Source organism: Plectropomus leopardus, chromosome 1, assembly GCF_008729295.1.
Source record: "Plectropomus leopardus isolate mb chromosome 1, YSFRI_Pleo_2.0, whole genome shotgun sequence".
NCBI classification, from domain to species: Eukaryota; Metazoa; Chordata; class Actinopteri; order Perciformes; family Serranidae; genus Plectropomus; species Plectropomus leopardus.
In genome coordinates, this window is record NC_056463.1 from 11,832,496 (window position 1) to 11,848,981 (window position 16,486).

Below are 16,486 nucleotides of genomic sequence, written 5' to 3' on the forward strand. Positions count from 1 at the left end.
TTTTTGAAGAAAATCAAACCCATTTGCTTAGGTTTCAAAGTAACTTGTAAAATGCATCCCAACATTTCACAGGAAAACTGATGTCAATCCAGGTTTCAAGGGGTTAACTGACTAAAATTAGTTTGACTTATGAACAACCATCTGAAGAGGTTTTCATACAGGGGAAGATATCTCTGTACTCCTTGTGTTTAAAGGTTTCTTGTGGAGTTTTTGACCACGATTAACACCGTAGAGCTGTCTTTATGTGTGAATCCTTTTGGCCTCGGCTCTTGTGCAAGTGTCGTGTTTCACATTTCAGTTGTTATCATATTGATCAACAGGTAACAAGTCAGGAAACTCATTAATGTGAAGGCACTGTGTGAGAGCGGAGAAGAAGCTTGTAAACAGGGACCTGCATTCAACACGTCCGTTAGACCTCAAGGATACACACAATTTGTCTTGGAAAAGACACACTGTAAACAGCAACTTTGTTTGTTTGTTTGAAATAAACCTCCACAGGGCACCTTTTAATGCACATATGTACACAAGAGCACCGTTTACCCAAACCCCCTGAAAATACAGTTACTGTCAGTACTAGTTTGATTGGTTGCAGAGGCCAAAATGTATTGAAAAAAAATCCAGTGGGCTTTGTTAAGGTTCCCATTAGTCATTTTTTAAACAGCAGGACATTTAATCAATGAAAATAACTGATGTTTCCATAATCTATCCTGTCAGCCTTTCTCATATTCTATTTGTCTCAGAGAATGTGTGCATTTTGATAAATGAGGTTCTGCAACTTTATTTTGATTTATTTATTGTGAAAATGCAGTGTCATTTTGATGTTTCCCATGGAAAAGAGCTGTATATCAGCAGAGATACAATTCATTTATCCGATGTACTTTATTTTTTTAAAATAAAATTTTATATTATATCTTGCACCATTTATCTGGCTCTTTTTCGCACCAGCCACTATCAGGTTCCCGCGGACCCTTAAAAAGTATTTAAACGCATTAAATTCATTTATCTGAAAATAAGGCCTCTATTGGCAATCCTTCAGTTTTGGTTATTGTAATATTGTTCTTAAATTTAATTGCGAGTGTTATTAAAAATGTCTTTAAAAAGTCTTAAATCGAATTTGCCTTAAGCTGTAGGAACCCTGCACTGTGGTTCTCCTACATGTTTGGTGCACAGAATAAGTTTTAAATCTTCCGCCTCACTGCTAGATGCTAATAAATCCTTTGCGGCCCTTTAACAGCTCTGTTCCTAAAGTATGTGAAGAAAAACAATTTGACAAAAACAGCACATCACACACATTAACAGATTCCACTAACAAACAACCAGAGTGCAGACCATAGAAATAGAATGAACAGATCAGGGGATATAAAAATCACTTAACAAAACTTCACACTACAGGACGCACTGGCAAGATGATCTTTAAAGCCGTCACAAAATCACAAAATAACTGCGACAGTCAGCTTTGCTGCTGACTGTTAGACAGCATGACTATTGTGTTGTGTATTCCCAACTAGACAATACCACCAATGATATATGTTATTTTCGTTGTTTGGTGGCCTATACACTGATCAGGCTTTTTTTAATTTGCATCTGATTGACTCTCCTTCCCTGTGAATCTAAAGATGTATTTCCACAGTTGACTCCTCGCTGTCTCCTCTCCCCTCTGGTGGAGCTGCTGATGACTTGTCGATGTTCCTCTCTTTAACCCAGACTGCATACAGAGAGTTGGACCTGTAGTCAAGCTGCACTCAAGGAAAGGGCATGGGAGGACATCAAAAGTGGTGCAGTTCAGTTTAGTCTCCACTTCTGTGAGTAATCAAAAATACATACGACATATGAAAAATGACGGCTCACCTCTGACTCTTTCTCCTCTGTCGCAGTGTCTTGTGTGCTCCGTATTTTGTCTAAATAGAGATAATATGGTTAGACAAATATTCTGCACAGCCTTCACAATCTCTCTGAATTTTCTTTAAATCCATTAACTAGCCATCAATAATAATTCTTACCTTTGCATTTATAAGCAGCTCCAACACCAACACAGAGCAATGCAACGCTGAATACAACCACAACAGGCCACTGCCACTGGACCCCGCTGGCTGCAGATTCCTCTACAAACCCTGATAATGAGGGAAAACATTTTTATTTTATTTATTTATAGTTTTACTTTTATTTATTTTATTTTTTTATGTCCAGCACCATACAGGCACGAGTTATCATCAGCTCTTACATTGGTTTTACAATCATCTCTACCTGTGGCCTGTTTGACGATGCTGCTAACAGCTCCAGAGCGACGGAGGCTATGTTCCCTGTAGCTGTATCCCAGGCTCTGGATGTCCCGGCCCCAGTAGTAGTTGTTGGTGCGTAGAGGGAAGAAGGGGGCCATGTAGGCCTGCGCTCTCTGTGCTGGATAGACCTGGTCACTGTCAGGGTAGCTCGCTTCACTGTGGTTCTGCAGCCACTTCTCAAGAAGCCTGACACCCATTAACACAACACAGGGAATAAAAATCCTGATTTGGAGCAGAGCACAAGGTAGAAATCCACAACTGGATCTTTGTTTCCAAAGATTAACCCTTCAAAACCTGAGCAAATTTGCTTGATTTCTTCCAAAAACATGGGGAGAATGAGCAGGAAAAAAGAAATGAGCCAAAAATTAGCAATAAATTAGTTAGAAGTACAAGAAAATGACCGGAAAATTAGTAAAAGATAAATACATAAATGAAAATTTAAAAAGGACAAAGGTAGAAGAAAGTTTAAAAAAGGAAATGGACTGGAAAAATGCTTAGAATACTATAATTTTGAATATTTATTCATGATAATAATCAAAAAATAGTTTTAAATTAGACATTTTTCCCTAGCTTATTTTTTGAATCTACTAATTTGTTTATTGCCAAGTTGCCCAGTGGGTTATGGGGGTTAATGAGGAGCTAGAGGTGTGAATAACAGATGATTATTTAATTCCAACAAAGGCACAGGAAGAAACTGTTTTCATTTTACAATAAAAGCTCCAGTTTAACTTGCACAAAGAAACAAATTTATCTGTACGAATAACCTTTTTACTGTACTGCATGAAAGTACTGTTTTCAAATAAACTAAAAATGTCAGCCTATGCTTTAATGCAAATTTGATAAAGACTTAAAATTCATGACCTACTTGTCAATGAAGCTGTGATGAAGCATGAAAATGGGGTCATTGGCTGCAGTGGGCACCAGAGACATGGTGCCGTTGAGGTATCTGTGGACCAGGTTGTGCATAGAGGCATTCAGGTGTCGAGAATCATTGGGAATATCAAAACCTGCAAGGGCAGCGGGACACCTTTTACTACTGCTCACTACTCCTTTATTGCTTTTTATTTTAGAATTTTCACTCACATAAATTATAGATTGTTGAAATTCTTGTTGCAGAAATTTGAAGTAAAAGTCACCTGTCCCTAATAACAAATATAAGATACGTATTAGACATTTAATCCACCTTCTAGTTTGCTCCTGAAGCTTGTCCTTGATGTTTTGTCAAATGGAGGGGTGTCAAAAAGGGTCTCTGCCATTGTGTCTTCAACATCCTCAGCGGTTGGCAGTGTTTTGTACATTGGATCTTTTCCGGGGTTGCGGATCAGATGTGCAGGATCAGACACATCGGTGTGGATGCAGATTATGCCAAGACTTTGCTGAAACGGACATATCGTCTGCAAAGAAAAAAAATGAGGAGGTTGCGAGGTTAATGAAGAGAAATCAGGAGCATTGGGTAAAGAATGAGAGCAATATCTCACCTTCCACTTTGAGAAAAGGGAAGCACTGTCTATGCGACCATCTCGGCCAACTCCCCCAAAGTACTGGTTGGTGCAGATGTTGCAGTGGTTGGTTCTGGTCCAGTCCCAGTATGGGATGTAGAAGTCTTGGTTCCCAGTGAGCTCCCTGATTTCTCTCTCGATAAAGAGGAGAAACACTCGGTGCCAGAAGATAAAAGCAGGGCCCCGGTGTGCAGCATTATTTTCAGATCCAGCGTAGCTCTTAGCTGAGTAGTAGTGCATCCATACGTACAGATTGTAGACACTTGTGTTTTGAAATTCATAATTCCCATCCACTGTTGTGTCATTGCTTGTTAAAATCATATATCTGCTGCTGAGGCTTTGTTTTGCCTGGTGCAAGCTTGAGATGAATGTCTCTCTCTCAGGATCAGTCAGATCAGTTATCTCCTTCCTCTCCACATGATGCCGTTGCAGACATTGGGGTCCTCTCCAGCCCGGGAGGCACTGACCACAGTCGAATCCATCATAGTTCCCCCAGCATGTACACACCGAATCATAGAAGGCCCGAGGCCAGCTCACCCTGTAGTCCACTGGTTTTGGGAGGTCTCTTGCAGGATGTGGCGCACAAACTCCTCTCCCTGAGCTAAACCCACAAGGAGAGCCATTCCAGATGGGGCAACACATCCGGGTCTGCAGAGCCTCTGGTGTGGTACAGGGACGTGGAAACTGAGCCTCTACAGCTCCAAGGCCCGTCAGATATAGCAAAAGGACCAGCCGAATCCAATGCAGCAGCATGTTGGAGATGGAGACAGATCACTGGACTTCATAAAACACCAGACAGATACAGCAAACTCACCAGCTCATCACTGGCAACTTCCTTTTAAAGGGCAAAGTTCATAAGGCTCTTATAGTTTGATTTTCATGCTGCAATATTTGCACAGGTGATACGCAACCATTTCTGTGAAGTCTCCAGACGGATGTACCTTTACATTGCTTTAGCTCTTACATAAGATTGTGTGTTACATCACTTGACCAGTCACATAGGCTCATCACACTCTTTCTGTCCTACTACATATATGGTTCATTTCTAAAAAGTATTAAAAGTGAATGGCATGGCTGTTGTTGAATCAGCTGTGTCAACAGAAGACCCAGGAGTTAATCTGGTTTGATCAGCTGCTCAGTGTGTGTGTGTGTGTGTGTGTGTGTCAAAAAAACAAACCCTTATAACACAGGGTTGTACCATGCCCTTTAGAGGTATTGATCACATGTGGTACTGTATAGCTGTCCTTTTTGTGAGCAAATCTATGCTGTGCAATATCCACCATTCAACAGAAGAGGCCCATTAAGGGTTAACTTGATGTTTTTCAACCTGGACCCTTTTTTCTTTTTTTGTGTGTGTCCAAATGAGTAATGGTGATAACAACTTTTGGACTTGCAAGAACAGGTTATGAGACAATGGGCCCCTGGGCATAGTTGTGGTGGTTTGCCCCCTTTTTTAATGCATCTTTTTATAGTTTTGCATTTCTGTGAAATTGTTGAAATTGTGGTTTATTAGAGTAAACAACTAGGACAGCATGTAAATATTTTTAATAAAGTATGTAAATATGCTGAGTATGTAAGAGTGCAAAAATATACATGTTAAAAACAGTAATAGTCAATTGCCACTAATCTGTGAATATTTAAATCATAATATGTGCAATGTGCAGAGACTGCAAAATGTGTAAAATAAAAAACTGTGCCTTAAACTACAATGCAATGTATCAAACTTGTATGTAGTCAAAACTATTAAAAAATATGTGTGCAAAAAAATAATAATAATGATGATGATGATTACTACTTCATATATATATATTCATTCATTATTCTTTTTTTTTTTTTTTTTGCTCTATTTTTTTGTTTTTACATTTTTTCTTTTCTTTTTTGCTCAGTTTCAGGTAATATTCTTGTAATTTCTTCCCATGCTTTTAAAAGACATCAAGCCAATTTGCTCAGGTGTTTAACGGTTAAATAAGAAAATATTTATGCGAACAGTAAGGGACTGGCTCCAGAGGGTGGCAGCACTGTAAAATAGCTGATGCCAGCTGCCTTAAACCCCCCAAAAGAAGAAGCTCTCCTCCGGCTCTGTGCGGTGGCGCCCCCTGCAGACGGTTCTCTGTCGCTGCAGCCCGGCCAGCTCACTGACTGCTCAGCAAAACAAACGCCATCTTTATTTGACAGGCAAACTACTGAGGCAGAGTTGTGGAGCAAAAACTAGGTCAGGCAGGCGCCAGGAAAACGAAACCACTTTGAGAAATTTCTGCTCTCTGTGCCCCCCGCCGGTGTTAGCAAACCTCCCGACACACCGGGCTGTCCTATGGTCCAATGTGTTTGATCGGTCCGCCAGCTTTAACGCAGTTTTCTGGTGTCGGTCCCGGTTGACGTTGAGTGATCGCCTTTTCTGACAAACTGCCGACGGAGGTGAAAGCCAGGTAAATGGGGGACGGGGTGGGCATCTGCGGAGCAGCTAAGTTACCGTTTATGTTTATCTCAAGTGTATTTAAGTGTAACTTTATATTAAGTGCAACTTGTTTGCTGAGTAACGTCAGTTAGCATGATGCGGGGCTCAGTTCGGCTAAGCTAACTCTGGTCCCGGTTGGGTTGTGTTGTACACTGCCATTCCGTGTTCACATTTAACGTCGCAGATATAATTATCTGAAAAATGTAAAACTAAATACAGATTCTGGGGACTTTTTTTTATTATGAATTTAATACCATAGTGATCAGACGGTGGTGTTGTTTGAACCAGAGGGAGGCGTGTCCTCGTTTACAATGTTTTCACTCTCAGGTGGCCCAAAGATGTAGAGTCAGCGGAAACAGACCAACATCTGGTTATTGACATTTTACACAGGAAATATTTTACTTTTTTACAGTTTTGCAGGTTAGTCAGTAGTGTGCCAGGTTAGTCTGGATATTCCACATAAAATAAACGCCACAATGATCACAGGATCTTCTTCCAAACTAGGGGTCGACAGATTATCGGCCTGGCCAGTTATTTGGGCCGATATTTGGCATTTTGCATATTATCTGTATTGGCATTTTATTTTATGATCGCCAATAGAAACTAATCTATTATAAAATGCGAAGGAACTTTCACTCTGTAAAACCTCAAGGAGCTATTTTTATTTACTCTTTTTTGAATTTCACTTGACTATAATTAATAATAAAAAAATCATTGCTGGGAACTTGCTGTATATGATGTTGAAAGTCTCAGTTTTAATAAAACATTTGCTAAAGGCATTTAAATAGAGTTTTGGTGTTGGAGTTTGTTATATTCCAAATTCTAAATATTGATGCAGAGAGTTTCAGTTTATTGTAAATGCATATTGGTTCGAGTTATCAGTTATCGATCTCATTACTACTCATCACACTACTAATATTCATAGGTATCGGTATATGGTTTCGGCCCTGAAAAAATTAACATATTTCACAGTATCATGCTGGCATGTATGACAATGGGAAAATAACCAGGAAACCTAATTTTCAGCTGGTGGTTCTCTCAAATAAACACACAGATTTATCATTTGATCATTAAAGATAAAAAAGTCCAATTTAAAATTCTTATCTGACAAATTGTAAGGCATGCTGAATAAATACGCATATTGCTTTTAACCATTAAAATATCAAATATTCCCCGTCTTTATAGAGGCAAAACATCCAGAGAAACATCTCAAATAACCATTGCAACATAATTCATATTCATACGTCATAGTGCCCAACCCTTGTCAGCAGGTGCTTTCAGTGTTGTATTGATCTAATTTTATGCCTACTGCTGATATTTGGCCAAGTGTAGATTAGTCGTTTGCATTATCTTCTTTCCTAGGAGTATCCAAGTATCACAGCTGCATGTTCTGTAATTATGAATCTCTTTGTTGCATAAAAATAAGCTTGTCAGATCCTGCTTTAAACTTGGATATGTGGAAAGACTTCTGCATAAGTGTTTATGGGTCTCACAGTTAAAACAACATTGCTGCATCCCAATCTCCTGTTTCAGCTACCACTGTGGGAGAAATCTGACCTCCCTCTCGGTAGTGTTAATTTGATAGCAAATTATGTGTGATGCAAAAATATGATGAGACTGATAAGTGCTGAATATGAATACAAAGTGACAAATACTCCTAGGTGATGTAGGGAGTGGGTTTTTGTGTAACAACTGTGAAGTGCTTTAACAATTAAATGATTATCAGAAGATTAATGCGCATTTTTTAAAGTCTGTTAATTTGTTATTGATCAAATAAAAAAAGTATTGGTTACAGAAACGTGATGATTTGCTGTTACTGTGTTTCTCATCCCTGTGAATAAAATGTATTATTGTGAATATTTCATAGGCTAAGACATTAATTGATACCTAATGAAAAGATAAACTGACAATGAAAGTAGCTGCTGCCCATTTATCATTTCAAAATTATTTATTCAAGATGTACCAGTATGTCTCAATAGACATGCACGCTTGTTAATAACAGGATAAGTGGAATAAGATTAAGTCTGCCAAGCGTGATTTAAGACGCCCTTCCTAAAAGTACTGCTAGTAAAGAGTTTCTTAATGTTAACTCAGCCCAACCATCTGGATTTTGTTAATTCCTCTTGTGTTTACACAGGATGAAACGAGGTCTGCAAGGGAGTGAACAGGAGGATGGAGGTGGCACCAGCAGTGGGTCTCAGGAGACTCTTAAACGGTCCCGCAAGCAGAGGAGGGAGAAAGATCTGGAGGAGGAGGGAGCCCGCTGGGGGTGTCTGCCTCAGGAGATTCTGCTCCACATCTTCCAGTACCTGCCTCTGCTGGATAGGGCTTATGCTTCTCAGGTACCCTTGTGATAATGAGCCGTCAGCCGCGACACAAGAAGCAGTACTGGTTGTGCGGATGTATAATTATGTCTTCTCTTGATTTCATACTCCCAGCTCAAAACTTATACGGAAGGATGTTTTTTCTTTCTGTATGTGGGTGTGCTAGTTTATTTAAAGTACCCCATCACTCAGAAATTAGTTTTAATGTTTATGTCCCCTAAACTGTCTGAGCTTTACTATATTCACTTTTATCTGTGCAAAAAAAAAATCTGACATCCAAACATACACTAGGCAAGCTAGATTTGCTGAGTCACTTATGCCGCGTTCACATGGAATCCGACAGACGGTAGACAGCAAACCACATTTGCCATTTTAGTGAACACACCAACATCACATTACCATAGCAACATATTGCCATGTGAATCTTATTTTGCCGTCCTGCAATTCCGTCAGATTTTTTTTTTCTCGTGCCGTCCAGGAGGTGTCGCTGGTCTCAGTCCACCATCTGCTGGTTTCCATGTGAACGCAGCATAAAACAGAAGCCAATCACTGTCTAATGCAGAAAACACATACCAGTGTGACTTCAATACAACACCTGATAAGCGTGGAGCGGACTTGTCAGTAAAGAGAGGATAGTTAGTGTTAACATAGTGAAAGTTTTGACAGCAACCATTTGGAGAGTATGTAGATTTTGAATGTAAACTAAACCCAGGAGCTTCTTTCCGCTACCTACCAAAAAGCTCATTCTAGCAGATACTGTTGTCAGTCCCTGCCAGTTAGCCCACAAGCTAACAAGATAACAAACAACATAAAGAAAAGTTACTGGCAACAATAAACACTCTTATACGTCTGCTAGTCCCTAATTTTGGTGCCTGGGTCTAACATGTATGTCTGAATTTCTTGAATGTTTCCTGTTTACTAGCCACATTGATGCACACTGTTCTTTCATCAGTAAACCAAACGCAAGCAACGCTGGAAAAAAAGGGCAAGCATAAGCAAAACTTCCCACAAGAAATGTATCACTGAGGGAGAACAAGTAGATCTGCTTTCAGCCCCTTTTCAGGCTTTGTTTCAACTATTATGTGAGAAAACCACATTAAGCAGAATATTAGTCTTAGTATACTTTAAAAAGTGTCTGGAGAGGGACTTTAATATCAAATGCTGAGTATAAGTGACTACTTGACAGATGAATCAACCCAGTGGCATTATTGCCCCAAAGTATAATCAATCAGTCAGACTTCATTCGTACGGCACTTTTCATACAAGAAAAATTGCAACACAAAGTGTTTTAAACAATAAAACCAGAAGTCTGCCCCTCCCACACACACACACACACACACACACACACACACACACACACACACACACGCAGGGACACAAGCACATGGGTAAAAGGGAAAGACTTTGTAATTAATTAAAGCACTAAAGTAAGAGTTCTCATTAAAACCAGGAACTAAGGAAATGCTACCATAAGTGAGGAAACACCAGAGGCAGGATAAAACCTACAGATAAAAGATGGAAATAAACAAAGATAATAGAATATTATTAAGTAAAATAAATAAATAAAAGAAAGAAAAGGTTAACATAAAGAAATGCAAGATTTTCAGAACAGGTAGTTGTAACCAATTCATTATTCATCCTTAGATTGTCATTATATAATGTAATTATTACATAATAATTGTGTTTTTTATGCTTTCAGTTATTGCTAAGGGCGAATTTAGTCAATATTTTCATGATAACACTATCCAAGGGAATCATGTTAACGGTGTGAAAATGTGAAAGGACTTCAGGGAGGCTTGTGAGAAGTTTCAGCTCTTGTCTAGCTGTTCGACCCACAGCAGCTGCTGTTTGGTACATTCCCACCGCTGTCAGAAAAGCTGTTTTTGGACACAGCCCCCAAGTTTTTTTTTAGCCAAAAGGCTCTAGAACCCCACTGAACACGACCTGCTCAGCACCTAACAGCAAACAGACACAGCGTGTATCTGCTGCCCTCAAGTGGCCCCAAAAATAACCCACTGCAGGTTTAGTCAACTGGACTGAACCAGAGAGGGATGAGCACACAAACATACACTCATACCTGTTTTTCTGTTCCAACAAGTCTTGTACTCTTGGCTTGTGTCAGGGTGAGAGCCACATAACTCAAAGTTAAATGAATGCTTTCCGTGAGTCACATTTTGTCAGCTTGGCTCGGGATAAAAAAAAACATTGTTGTTGTCCAGAAGTTATTTTGTGGAAAATAATGCTTATTTCAAACAAAATTCAGTTTTATCTGTTTTATTTTGTTACTTGGCATGTCCCAGAAGTATTCAGTTTGTCACTAGCAGGTTCTTTTTGCTGCTGATGTTAACTGAATCAAAAATTTAGACATTTAAAACAAAAATATTACAGAGGTTTAGAAAATGAATGAATGAATGAATTTAAAAAATTGCTACTTCCCTCTAGAAAGTCTGAATAGAGGGACAAGTTGTTGTACAAGTTTATTCATCAGGATAAACTCCTTGAGATGAACCATCTCATTTTTGAGGTTATTGTATATACAAACAAAAATGAACAGCAAGAAACAAAACAAAGACTTTAAGGAAATGAAAAGACAAAACACAAAATAAACAGTTCAACCGACACACTGCGATAATCAACACAAAATCACCGGAAAGAAGAATAAATGTACACAACCCCCAACAAAAAGGCCAAGGACAAATGTTTGACCAGCAAAATATATAATAGAGTAATATATGTGTGTATATATATATATACACACACACACATATACCTACACACATATATACCTACACGCATACATTTAAACACACATATATACTGTATATGCACATGTATGCATACATATAAACATAGACTATACAGTGTGTTGTGAGTTAAGTATAATTCATCTGAAACATGAACAATTTCATTTAAAGTAAGAAGACCTTTTTTGAACATGTGAAATTATGTTAAAGACCGAATATTTGAAAGCAAAGTATTCCAACCTGAGGGAGCCTTATACTTGAATGCTCTCTTGCCAGTTGTTTTTCTGACTGTATGGATGGAGAAGAAAAATTGTGTACAATGCCTTAAATGATAACATGCAGAATATGGTACAAAAATTGTTGCAGATAATAAGTCCAGAAGATATGAGCATGATCAACCATGCTTTCTCTGCACTCCCTCCATCTGCATAGCTGAGTGCCGGTCTGCTCAGATTTCTTTTTGGGCGTGATGAAAAAGCCAATCAAGTTTTTCCAACAGAAATCTCTCCAGGTCTGTGAGTTAGTGGAGTTTGACAGTGTTTCCCAGGCATTCAGCTACATGTCCTCATTAATTTTAGCATCCAGCTCTTTTTACCCATCGTTGTTTGACATAATCTGTACTGCCCTTATTCACATTAATCATCTGTTAATACATCAGTTTTAAATAACCAAAAACTGCTCCTTTAAGGTGAACCAACAAAAAAAAGAATATTTGTGAGGCAGTCAGATCACTTGATTCTTGTTTTGATTTTGTTTGTGTCACCACAGGTGTGCCGCAGCTGGAACCAGGCTTTTCACATGCCAGAGCTGTGGCGCTGCTTTGAGTTCGAGTTGAACCAACCAGCCAGCTCTTACCTGAAGGCCACACACCCAGAACTCATCAAGCAGATAATCAAAAGGCACTCCAACCACCTGCAGTATGTCAGCTTCAAGGTAAGAACTCACAGCGAGGAGCTGTGTGAGGTTAGAGTGATTAAAGTGATGAAGAGAAAGGTTGTAGTGAGGTGAATTCCTATATTCTCTTCAAGGTAAAGTGTTTATTTTCTCCCTCCACACTGCTCAGGTGGACAGCAGCAGAGAGTCCGCAGAGGCAGCGTGCGACATCCTCTCTCAGCTCGTGAATTGTTCTTTGAAAACTCTGGGGCTCATCTCCACAGCCAGACCCAGCTTCATGGAGCTGCCCAAGGTACGCCTCAGCAAGAGACGCTGAGATACTGTTGTCCTAACAGTCATCTGGTGGCACAAGTTTTATATTACTGTTACAACTGTAGTCTTATCATGGATAAAAAAACTCGCACGACCCCTGCGTCTTCGGCTCGGCATATCTCTTGTAACTTTATTTACTATAAAAAAAACATTTAATTTAAGTTTTTCCTTTTTCTTTTCTTTTCTTTTTTTATTTAAATGTAAATAATCATGTCTCTTTTTTCCCTGATAATTTCTTTATCTTCATTTTCAGTAGATTCTAAGTGTCATTGAAAACCTGGAAAAGTCATGGAATTTCACAATCTCATATTCCAGACCTGAAAAAGTCATGGAATTTGTTGTGTGTAGCTTAATGAAATAAAATGTTACAGTAATCTTCCATGTATGTGACATTATGGCATTTTTATTATCTGAGGCTTCTGACATAAAATAGCTCTAAATTATGTTTTAAAGGATTATATTTTGTCGACTTTCACATACATTTCTTCATTTTCTCCTCACATTCTGTCTTCCTTCACGTTTTCCAACTAGCTGAAATCGTGTTTGATCATAAAACTTTTATTTTAAATTATTGAAAGGGCATATTCAATGTGCCTGTAGTTTGAAATATTTAAAGTGAATATAAATGAAAACCAACAGCCAGATATTTGACAAAGTTGCTGTTTAATTTTCATACATTAATTACAATTTCTTAGTAAAGTTAACTATACATTTCTGTTAGTGTTACTTGTTGTGAATGGTCATTGAAATTTTATGATGGGTACTTGAAAAGTTATGGAAAAGTTTTGAAATCTTATCCATGACAATGCATGGGAACCCTGTGTCCAATTTGTCAGCTGAAAATACCGCAGTCATCTCATTTTTTTTTTGACAGTTAATCTTTGAAGACAGATCATAGTATATAGCTGGTATAGCTGCACATTTGTCTTTTGTTTTTAATGTATGCACCTAATTTTAAAGAGCCGTTTTTGATGAGCTGGTAATGCTTTACAAGCACATGCACAATGATGCGCATACATCCAGAGAAAGATGAATATGGTAAACATTTCTGCCAACTGCAGAGGGCGGTGATGCAGATGTATAGTGGAGCTTGATGACAGTTGCCTGAATGTCTGCTTGTCAAACTGCATGATGTCTTGGTGAATAAAACTAGTATTTAGAGCTGCCATAAAGAAAAGCGATGATTAAATGTTTCTCTTTCACTCTGTTCAACAGTCTCACTTCATCTCAGCGCTGACGGTGGTTTTTGTCAACTCCAAATCTCTGTCCTCCCTGAAGATTGATGACACGCCTGTAGACGACCCCTCCCTCAAAGTCCTGGTTGCCAATAACAGCGACACCCTCAAACTGCTGAAAATGAGCAGTTGCCCTCATGTGTCACCTGCAGGTAAATGAGGAATGATAATGATTAGGGATGTTAATGGTTAATAATGATTGTATGAATGACATTGGTGCAAAGCTTTTGTACATCTCTGGAACAATAGCCCGCCCCCGTGGATGTGTTTAACAGCAGGATGGCAATTATATATTATTATTATTATATATTATTATATGTGGGTTACTGTCTGTAAACACGCTGGCCAGGTTAAGTAAAAGCAAACCTCAGATTCACTCTTGTTTGGCGTTTTTTGCCTAGCTATATTTTAGTTGCTTCTGGTGTTTTCATGGATGTCTGCTGCTTACAGTCTGGCAGCTAGTTGCTACCTTTTGTTTCATTGTTTCACATGCCACCTGCCGCCCCATACACAGTACTATTGAGAGGTGTTCACATTCAAACATCTCTTTTTTTTAAATTGTTGTATGTGAGCTTGTATAAAGCCTGCTATTATTCAATATAAAAATTTTCATTCATAGTAATTAACCTTGATGCGTGCCTCAAACTAAGTCGCATTGGGTCAGTGTCTTTGAGGTAATTGGGGCTGGAGAGTCCTTGAAAAGTCTTTGTATTTGATGTTAAAGAACGTTGTGGGAACCGTGATGAAAGCATATTATTAGCAGTTGAGAGTTTAATTGGGCAGAAGTGACTTGGAAGAGATAAATGTAGATGGCAAGGCGACACTGATATTAAAATATAGACATTTGAGGGTGATACTCATATCAAATAAATCTCTCTAATGAAATGTTGTAATAAAAACAATCATTTGTAAGTCTCAAAGCCACTGGGAGATAGAACGGCGTTGGTCGATATTACTTCTCCTTATGTTCTCCTGTGCAGATCTATACTCTCCCCTTTTATTTTCCTCTCCACCTCAGGCATCCTGTGTGTGGCTGATCAGTGCCACGGCCTGAGAGAACTGGCGCTCAACTACCATTTGTTGAGTGATGACCTTCTCATCGCCCTTTCTTCGGAGAAACATGTTCACCTTGAGCACCTTCGCATCGACGTGGTCAGTGAGAACCCTGGCCAACAGTTCCACACCATCAAGAAGAGCAGCTGGGACGCCATGGTGCGCCACTCTCCTAAATTCAATCTGGTCATGTACTTCTTCCTCTATGAGGAGGAGTTCGGCCCTTTCTTCCGCGATGAAATCCCTGTCACGCATCTGTACTTTGGCCGCTCCGTCAGTAAAGACGTGCTCGGCCGTGTTGGGCTCAACTGTCCGCGTCTGGTCGAGCTGGTGGTGTGCGCCAACGGGCTGCGGCCGCTGGATGAGGAGCTGATCCGCATTGCCCAGCGCTGCACGCAGCTGTCGGCCATCGGATTGGGAGAGTGCGAAGTGTCGTGTAGCGCCTTCGTGGAGTTTGTCAAGATGTGTGGCGGCAGACTGACGCAGCTATCCATCATGGAGGAGGTACTGGTTCCAGATCACCGCTATGGGCTGGATGATATCCACTGGGAGGTGTCAAAGCATTTGGGTCGCGTCTGGTTCCCAGACATGATGCCCACCTGGTAGAGGTCTGGGAGAAGACTTAAGTTTTGTCTAGGTTTTTGTGGGTTTGTGTGCATCCCTTGAAGAACTTCGTTTTTTGGGGATGCCTGTCATCTTTCTCCTGTTTTTGAGAAAGGCTTTCCCAGGCACCATATGTGGTTTTTCTCCCTAAATACATGAAGAAGTTGCATCACTTTGCATTCTGATGTGATGAAATGTTTTACATTAATTTCAACGTCACCATGCTGTTCTGTTCTGTGTATACAGTCTTTATTTATATGTATATTTATTTAATAATAATAATAGTACATTTTATTGAGAGAGCGCATTTCAGGGTACTCAAAGACATTTTGCATTTGTTAAAATGATCATAACACAACAGTTATTTCACATTAAAAGCAGAAATTTAATTAGTGATTTGGACTGGAACAGATTGGTGCAGTCTTAGATGTGTGTGTGTGTGGGGGGGGTGCTGCGTGGGGGGGAAAGGAGGCCTCAGAAAGTTGTGTGGTGGTGGAGCAGGTCAGGGAGGGAGGAGGGAGCCAGGTTATGGAGGGCTTAGTAAGTGCAGAGAGGGAGTTTTGTCTGTTTTTGTCTACTTGTCTTGTTGACACTCATAGCATTTAGCACCTTGTTCTCTGAGCCCTCTCTTAAAGAAATACTTCACCTGCAAAATGACCATTTGTATATTAACTACTCAATATGAACCTTCAAATTTGTAAAGAAAATAACATAAAAAATCCAGCATGCCTCCAGGGTAAACAGAGAGTACATAAGACATCAGAAATTGAAGTGAACAGTCTCATTTATGCAGTCTTTTCCTCACTACTTTTTTTTTTTTTTTACATTTTTGCTAAAACATTACTGTTTTTAGAATGTCTATTCATTGTGGAGGCACGCAAGAAAAACTGGTAGAAAAAAATGTCGTCTTCACGAATTCAGTGTAATTGATAATCAAATTTTTTTTTTTTTGTGGGTGAAGTATTCTGCTCAGGACTTAAACCCAGTGATTTGTTTTCCATGGGAATTAACAGCAGTGTCGGGATTACTGGGAATGAATGGAAAATTGTGAGGATTATTTAATGTATGGCACCTCTTTACTGCATTTT

General features: G+C 39.3%; 2 protein-coding genes across 2 annotated transcripts; one reads left to right on the forward strand and one right to left on the reverse strand.

Annotated features, from left to right (window-relative positions):
* Nucleotides 1–1,610: 1,610 nt before the first annotated feature.
* Nucleotides 1,611–4,531, reverse strand: LOC121943933 (tyrosinase-like). Its single transcript, XM_042487548.1, has 7 exons — nucleotides 3,758–4,531; nucleotides 3,463–3,673; nucleotides 3,145–3,286; nucleotides 2,245–2,465; nucleotides 2,001–2,111; nucleotides 1,849–1,898; nucleotides 1,611–1,736 (listed from the first exon to the last, which is right to left on the reverse strand). The coding sequence occupies exons 1-7, from the start codon at nucleotides 4,529–4,531 to the stop codon at nucleotides 1,611–1,613; spliced, it is 1,635 nt and encodes a 544-aa protein (XP_042343482.1).
* A 1,374-nt stretch (nucleotides 4,532–5,905) lies between these two features.
* On the forward strand, nucleotides 5,906–15,841 carry LOC121947588 (F-box/LRR-repeat protein 3-like). The gene is made up of 6 exons (XM_042492701.1): nucleotides 5,906–6,204; nucleotides 8,371–8,575; nucleotides 12,070–12,234; nucleotides 12,365–12,487; nucleotides 13,723–13,894; nucleotides 14,761–15,841. Exons 2-6 carry the CDS (start codon nucleotides 8,372–8,374, stop codon nucleotides 15,399–15,401), a joined length of 1,305 nt encoding a protein of 434 aa, XP_042348635.1. The 5' UTR covers nucleotides 5,906–6,204; nucleotide 8,371; the 3' UTR covers nucleotides 15,402–15,841.
* Nucleotides 15,842–16,486: the final 645 nt, after the last annotated feature.

Coding starts and splice junctions, on each gene's coding strand:
- LOC121943933 (XM_042487548.1), bottom strand. CDS start 4,531: ATGCTGCTGCATTGGATTCGGCTGGTCCTTTTGCTATATCTGACGGGC. Junction 2,112..2,244: donor CATCGTCAAACAGGCCACAG/GTAGAGATGATT, acceptor CCTCATTATCAG/GGTTTGTAGAGGAATCTGCA. Junction 1,737..1,848: donor CAGAGGAGAAAGAGTCAGAG/GTGAGCCGTCAT, acceptor CCTTGAGTGCAG/CTTGACTACAGGTCCAACTC.
- LOC121947588 (XM_042492701.1), top strand. CDS start 8,372: ATGAAACGAGGTCTGCAAGGGAGTGAACAGGAGGATGGAGGTGGCACC. Junction 8,576..12,069: donor ATAGGGCTTATGCTTCTCAG/GTACCCTTGTGA, acceptor GTGTCACCACAG/GTGTGCCGCAGCTGGAACCA. Junction 12,235..12,364: donor TGCAGTATGTCAGCTTCAAG/GTAAGAACTCAC, acceptor CACACTGCTCAG/GTGGACAGCAGCAGAGAGTC.